The sequence below is a fragment of the Lolium rigidum genome, chromosome 6 (assembly GCF_022539505.1).
Source record: "Lolium rigidum isolate FL_2022 chromosome 6, APGP_CSIRO_Lrig_0.1, whole genome shotgun sequence".
Lineage (NCBI taxonomy): Eukaryota > Viridiplantae > Streptophyta > Magnoliopsida > Poales > Poaceae > Lolium > Lolium rigidum.
Window position 1 is genome coordinate 85,173,676 of NC_061513.1, and position 7,994 is coordinate 85,181,669.

A 7,994-nucleotide genomic window follows, 5' to 3' on the forward strand; every position below is an offset into this window, starting at 1 on the left:
AAAGACAGACACAAACACATATGGCAACTTCAGTAATGTGTTTGTAATCACAAATTGGACAAACGCAGAGTTACCCATTTAAATAGTCTATAGTGCAAAAGGAGGCAAGAGCAACTCTAACCGATCCCCAATACGGCCGTAGAGGAGCAAATTTGCGCCGGTAACGGCCGAAGCCGACTCTATTCGAAGCCCAAAACCGGTTAAAGGAGCAAAAATGAGAGAGTGATCCCTAAAATCTCCCCCCACTCTCCTAAATATACTCCTCCGCGAGACCGATGAGAATATTTTTTGCCCTCTGGGTGCGGCCGTCCGCCGCCGCCAGAGCGCCTTGCAACGGCCCAGGCCTCGCCGTGGGTCCTCCCCCCGCCTCCAGCAGCCAATCCCCGCCGCCCAGCATGTCAGCACGACGAAGGGCGCGGCGTAGGATGCGGGGGGGCATGCGCACAGGGATGCGCACCGGAGGAGGCCGGAGAGACTTAGGGGAGCTCGATCAGGAGCATCTCTGCCGTCGACCTGCGGGAGTCGTCATCCGGCCGGGAGGAAGTTGTACGACATGTTGAAGACGATGAGTTCGCTCTGCGCGAACGCCGGGATGGTGCCGTTGAGCAAGTTGTCCTGGAGCTCGAGCCGTATGAGCGCGGGCAACGCCACCGTGTACCGGCGCGGAATGGGAGAGGCGCTGGTTCAGGCACGCCGGCTGGGACACCGCCGTTCCTATCTAGCAACGGCGCATATATAGCAAGTGTTTGATAGTATGTTTGAGCCAAATTATAGTTTTAGTCCTTTAAATTTACGGGATTGGATCTGGCGGTCACCGTTTAGAGGAGCAAAATTTTGCTCCGCCGTTTGCTCCTCTAAATTTCAGGGGATCGGTTAGAGATACCCTAACTCTACCAACAGATAAGTGTATCATAGCCAACTTGTATATAATGGCACTTTCTGCTGTGCTGATTTTACTTCCCTTCATTGATACCAAAACCACAATGAAGTTCTCCAGGGATTATTTGATACAGGCTGATGAGAGACCGCTTCAGCAAATTGAGTAATCAAGCATGATATCTGGCGAAATCGACCAAGGTGCAAATCGAAATTTCAGGTATCACTCGGACATTCAAATTAAATGGGATTTTTTTATAGAATAACAAAGGTTTAGATGTGAGCATTATGTGTTCATTGTACTACCTACTATATGCAATAGGAGCAGAAATTCAGAATGAGCGAAAAACACAAACCCTGTCAGGAATTAACTCGAGTATCTCGCACTCACGAGCAACGCAGCCGTACGGCACGCGCCGAGGCATCCATACCAGCGCCACCCTCGCGCATCAGAATAGAAATTGAAGGCACGATAAGTTCTACCTTACCCGACGGCCGGCGCCACCAAAACCAGTGGCAGTCGACTGCAGGTCAACCTCTGAGCGGCTCACTTCACCCGTTGACGCCCGCGGGGTGCGCCGCTGCCGCTGGCGAGATGTGCCTCCTGCTGGATCCGCCGCCGCCGACGTAAGCCACAGGATGCACCGGGGGGGTGGGGGGGGCGAGGGGTACTCCACCGCGCCGCCGCCTGCGGTCGTCTGTGACTCGGCCTCACGTAGGGTCACGTGACAACATAATAAATCTACTCGTTGAAGTGGTTGTGGTTCCAGTTGCAGAATGCTAGTACGTCACTTTGACTGGACAGTTCCACCATAGTCATCTTGTCCCGACCAATAACTGGTCCCCCTGCAAGCGCGTTCGCTATTGCTTCGAGGGGAGATTGGGGCCAGCAAAGGAAGAAGAGAAACTGGTGATCGAGTGGGGAAGGGCGGAGCGGGGGAGCAAGCTCGTCGTTCATCTTCTCTGCTTCGTTCGTCCGCTCGAGTATCGAGCTTCGTTAATGGGAAATTCTTTCAGTGTCTAGGTATTTCTTCCAGAAATCATTCGACCAATGAGTAAATTTCGGAATCCTCCACTTCCCCACTTTACCAGTTAAACTCGCCCCCAAATGCAGTTCAACTTTTTGTTGAACCAGATCTACTTTTGCTTATGATGTCACAAGTTGCGAGTTATTTTGTTTTCTAAGAACACTGGGTAGCGCTGCATTTCCTTTTTAATAGGTTGCGAAAAACATTAAAAACCATTGATTAGTTAACAGTGTAAGAACTTGTATGCTACACAGGTGCACGGGGTGATTGCTTGTCCAGTCTAAAGCTAAGCACTAGTATGACTGACAAAACAGAAAGGGGTGCCATGGCATCCTACTGCTATATTATGACATCAACTGAACCTTGGCCAAGCTTGCTAAGTTCTGATATACCACCACTTCGGTTGATATCGCTCCAACAAATGCTTTGCCTAATTCTTCGGCCAGAAGGCGAAGTGGTTGTCATCGATGGCTATGGTGGCTTGGGAAAAACATGGGCGGCAAAAGCTGCACTTAGAACTGCAAGGAATTCAAGTCACTTTGATACTTATATTTGGGTTTCGTTATCTGAAAGTTCTAGTGTGAGACGGTGCGTCGAGAAGATAGCAACATGCCTTTCTATTGACATTGGAGAAGAACTATTATCATCCAGAATTAGTGTCATGATCGAGGAACATCTCGCAACAAGGAAGTTCTTGTTGGTTCTCGATAATGCTTATTTTGTCGAAGAAAACATCTTACGGCGCATGGGAATTCCGGATCCTACAGAGCAGAATTTTGGTTCGAAGGTCATTGTGACCACAAGAACGGTGAGGGCAAGGTCAGTTGTGAAGCCATCAATAGTAATAACGCCACAAGCTCTCTCATATCGGGCCTCATGTGATTTACTGCGCGAGAAGATTGGGAAAGATATTGATCCAGGCTTAATTAACAACTGCTTTGGCATTCCATTGTCACTTATCTTACTGGCTGGTGCACTTTGTGACGTGCCTACACAAGTAGAATTCCTACAAATAATCAGGGAAGCTTTTTTGGCTCAAGAGCCCAAGATATCAGTGTTCGCCACCATGATTCGCCTTGTCAATTTTGGTTACCGTCATCTTCCTACTGATAATGCTAGGCACTGCATCCTATACTGCTTACGCTTCCCTGCCGATGAGCCAATTTCTATGAAAGACTTGATCATCTCCTGGAAGCTAAACGGTATGATTCAAGAAGCTAGAGATTATCATGAGGCTAACTGTATTGGTATGGAACATATTCATGTGCTCTTAAAACATGGTTTGATGCATTTTGAGGGTGATGATCATATCCGCATGCATGATGTCATTAGAGAAACAATATCAGGACTTGGACGGGCCAATGGCCATGTGGAACAACCTGGAAGGTACTCTCAACTTGAAAGTGGAAGGTACTTTGACGATGACGTTCAGTCGGGGACACTATTTTTAAGAGGAATCCGCCATATGAGAACTATATCAGAAGATTTTTTCTGCCGTGTGGGAATGCTTAAAGAGCTAGACCTGTCATCTACTCAAATTATAATCCTACCACAATCCATTTCTCGTTTGTTTCATCTCCAGATGCTTCTACTAGTGGGATGTGGACAATTGGAGAAAATTCAGCACATAGGATCGTTGGAGATGCTTGAGGTACTTAATGCATCAGATTGTGTCTCCTTAAAAGAAGTAGAATGTGGTTCATTTGACCATATGAAGTTGCTCAAGATCCTTGACCTTTCCAAAACATCTATCGAATGCTTACCATCTCTAGCTGCGTGCATGGAGCTTAGCCAACTCCTGCTACAAGACTGCCCATGCCTCAAGTCTGAGCAAAGTGCAGAAACAAATGACAAGTCCTTTGATGCAAGATTTATTAAGTTCCCTTATGGAGTTTCAAAAAAAGGTGCAGTGAGAAATTTACATGTAGGAGCCAGCAATGATCTTGTGGATTGGATGGACATCCTGTGGTTACCTTGTGGACTGACTTTTGAGTTGTCTGACCGATTTGGCATGAGGATCTCTCAAGATGTAAACCAGACCAGCAAAACATACGTCCATGCATCTCATGCCAACTTATTTCAGTCTTTGGATAATGAATCTCCACTCTGGTTAAGCTCCTTTCGAAAGTTTCACATAGTTATCTCCCCAAAGTTCGATCAAACCATGGACCATGACTTCAGAGCGGCGAAGACAAAATTTTCTTATGCAGACGCGCATTCCAGTGATTTCGACAGTTTCCTTGAGATAAACTGTGTCAGAATTACTAATGATATCGAGGGGATTCTTAGTCGTGCTGAGCTAATATCATTAAAATGTGTAACAGAAACAGATCAAGTATGTAATCTGAATACTGGAAAATTGACAGCAGCACGAGAACTTTGGATAGAGGAATTTCACCAGCTGGAGAATCTTTTCTTAGTAGAAGAAGTGCATGTATTGTCTAGAATGAACAAATTGCACAATATATGGATCTCCAACATGGAAAATTTAGCATCCTTCTCTCAAAATATGGAAGTTTTAACTAGTTTCAGCTGTCTGGTGCACTTGCACTTTGATTGCTGCCCAAAACTGAATTTCCTCTTTCCTTCGTCACTACAGTTGCCGAATCTTCGTAGTCTAAGTATAAGGTTCTGTGACAGCTTGGAGAGAGTGTTTGACGAACCAATTGACGCAGAATATGCTCTTCCAGAATTGCAGTCACTGCAACTGTGGGAGCTTCCAGAGCTTAGCTGCATCTGTGGAGGAGTCCTGCCATCGCTGAAGGACTTGAAGGTGAGAGGCTGTGCAAAACTGAAGAAGATTCCAGTTGGTGTGACTGAAAATAGTCCATTTTTTACAAAAATAATAGGAGAAGCGCGGTGGTGGAATGATTTAGTCTGGGATGAGGAAGGTATCAAGCGATGGACGCTGTTCAGAAAATGGGGGCCCCTGCTACCAAAATTTGCAACTGAAGGATGAATCTTCGTGGATTTTCAACTATTTCCTGTATCATCATTTTTCCTTTGACCCAGCGGAGTGTTTTTTATCTTATAGTACGTCATTGCTGGGCATGCCTTGTTATATAGGAGTACATCACCATCTTTATAATTGTTCTAGCGAATTGAACTTTTATTCTTGTACCTGAAGTCTGTAACAACGTGAAACGTCTTCAGTTTTTCATCCATCGTCTGAGCCACATTGTGTTTACCTTTTTCTGCCTTCACCACTCCCCTAATCTGTAGTAGTATTACATTAGAGATTGATTATCGTTGGTCACTCAACTTGTTTGATGGTCGTTATTAGGAGCATCCAGACCATCCAATAATCATATGATCTCCGCTTCGTCCGATCCAATTGATATCAAGCCAGCGCTTACAGGGCATCAATCATGCTCACAGGATTATGGTATATAAAGATATTTTCCTATCATCAGAAGGCGATAGTCCATTTCACAAGAGGTTACAAGTGACGACTAAAGCTAAATATCTTTTTGATAAAGGAAATATATTAATATCGATAGGTACCAATTACATCCAGCTTCTACAACAACGCAATACCCTAATGGTAGTACGGATGCACACAGCCAAAAAAAAACTAAGAAAAATAAGTCCCGCTACGGTACTCTAGTCCTAGCAACAACAATACAACCACCACCAAGACAACACCTGAAATGTAGGCTCTCCACCAGCGACGCCTCCAACAAGAGAATGGTGTACACGCGTCGTCATCGCCCGATCAAAAGATCTTAAGTTTTCACCCTCAAGATAGTACCCGCTCTCAAAATAATGTCTTCAACAAAACTATTGCCAGGCACAACCAATTAAGACCAGACCTTGAATTTTCACCCTGAACGTTAGAACTCTGAATACCACTTGTATATTGTTGTTACAAGACACAGAATACCAAGCAAATCCATTATCAACACCAAAACTCGATCCTCCGTTGCTAGTCCTCCAATCCGTCCTTCAAGAAATTCTTTGTCTCTGATACACCATGGACCAGAAGTCATCTGTTGGCAACACAAAACAGAGCTTCGCGTCGCTCCCTACGGAACCAAACAATCGGAATAAAGGCATGGGTGCGCACGACTGAATACCTCCCAAACCAGCAAACTCCAGTCACGAGTAATGTTACATTTGCCAGCGGAGCCTTCCGAAACTCTACATCCAGCCCAATCCAGACGGACATGCATAAGGAAGATCTTCATCCTGGCGCGCGAGAGATCCGAGGACCACCACTTTTATTCATGCCCAGCGAGCAGCCCCCACACGACCCGTCAGAAACCACATGGTTAGGAGCCACGGTCCATCAACCACCCCCAACTCGGACGGGGAGCAGCCATCGACCACCTCAAGGCAGGAACCTCCGCAGCGAAGCCACGAAAACCCAGATCGGGCCCGCGGTGGCCAAGATTGAGCCCACCGTTCTCCTCCTTCACCCAAGTCGGCAGGTAGCGGGATACGCCGCCGCGCACCGGAGCGCAGAGATGGCCGACAGTTGCCGCCGCCTCGTCGAAAAGGGGGCCGTCGCGTCCCGCTTTCCCTACCAGCATCACCATCGATGTCGACCTCCTCTACTCCCCGCCGAGGTCCACCGCACCACTGTTGCCCCGCCATGCTCCAGCAACCACCGCCAAAGAAGCGCCGCCGGACCAGCTTTCTCCCACTGCCGCCCCTGTGAAGCCCCTCCTCCACGCGAAGGAGGGCCTGCCGAGCGCGCCGCTGTTGCCCCTGCCTTTCGGGGCCGAGCGTGGCCACCACCATCGACGCCGGCGGCGGCAACGGCCGGAGAGACGAGATCAGGGCGCTGCCTCTGTTAAGGTTTGTGGAGCCCCCAAAGCAACCTCGCGCGAGGCTGCCCGAGGGGAAAATGGTGAAGGGGGCGGGGAAGGGGAAGGAGAGAGGAGGACAGGAAGGAGACGTCGAGGGAGTGCGGGAGGTGGCCGCCCGGCGCTGCGTGGCGCCGCCGCGCGAGTGAGGGAGGGAGGTTAGGTTAGGGAGGGTGCGGGGTTCAAGAGCCCAATTATCATCTAAAGCTAAATAACTAGTCGTTGGCGACGTTGTTCGGTAGTTGTCCTGGGATAGACTACAAAATCTCTTCACACAAATTGGTAAAGATATTCACTTATCCAAGGATGTCACATTATATATGTTTCTAATGGTTGTTACTTTGAAGGTTTTGTTTCCTTATGCATCCATGGGCCACCTTAAAATAATTCGATCTGACAATATACAATTAAAATTATAAAGGAATAGCAATCTACCTAAAGAACACACTTGCACTAGCACAACCGAGGATCGCCAGTTGTTAGTGCAAAAAGTCCAAACAGTTAAATATCCTTAAAGATAAACCCAAAAATTTACTCTGCAATAATAAATAAAGATAATAATGAGACATTAATCTACAGGAATATGCCAGGATATTTTTATATTATGCTCGCATGGCATGGTAAAGAAGTGGTTCATCCAATACGCATAGTGGGTATTCTAGGTTGCACTTTTTAAATTTTTTCACATGAATTATACTGATAATGATAAGTATTGTTGTGCAGACTATTTTTGAGGGCAGCAAGAATTTTTTTTGGTATGGTTACTCAAGTACCATAATAATGAAGTAAAAGAAAATATTTGTAATGTTGTATGACAATATGTAAGGAGCATTGGGGCGTAGATTTTTTTAATACAGCATAAACTAATTAGTTGAGTGTTTATTTCGTATTTAAACTATGCCAATTATAACGGTTGTCAACATATAGTTCAGACGCGTAGAGTCTTATGAGCATTTAGAATATTGCGGCTATCTTTTTTATACACGTAAATGTTTACATGGATTGTAATGATATATGTTTTGAGAAAAATATAGAAAATCATATCAACGCATTGGCATTCGACTAGTATAAGTAGTTTCATGGTCATGGTGGTCTTTTTTTACGGTCTCTCCTATTAACTATACATCACGAGTTACATTGATCGGAATATCAATAGGAGGTTCTAAAAACCACACATACCGGCCCTCTGGCAAGGACGAAGCAAACCTAGCCAGATTGTTCCCTCCGTTCGTGGCCGAAGGTAGTATCTCCTCTTGAAGAAGCTCGCGCTTGAATCTTTGAG

The 7,994-nt window shown here is 46.2% G+C and overlaps 2 protein-coding genes across 2 annotated transcripts in view; one reads left to right on the forward strand and one right to left on the reverse strand.

Moving 5' to 3' along the window:
- The window catches only part of LOC124658841 (disease resistance RPP13-like protein 4), a 4,149-nt gene extending 2,770 nt beyond the window's left edge, over positions 1–1,379 (reverse strand). Inside the window, exon 1 of the mRNA XM_047196845.1 lies at positions 1,360–1,379. The gene's annotated coding sequence lies outside the window, so the exon portion shown is untranslated. The remainder of the gene's footprint in view (positions 1–1,359) is intronic.
- A 783-nt stretch (positions 1,380–2,162) lies between these two features.
- Positions 2,163–4,936, forward strand: LOC124666921 (disease resistance protein At4g27190-like). The gene has a single exon (XM_047204252.1). It carries the CDS (start codon positions 2,203–2,205, stop codon positions 4,861–4,863), a length of 2,661 nt encoding a protein of 886 aa, XP_047060208.1. The 5' UTR covers positions 2,163–2,202; the 3' UTR covers positions 4,864–4,936.
- The last annotated feature ends 3,058 nt before the right edge of the window (positions 4,937–7,994 follow it).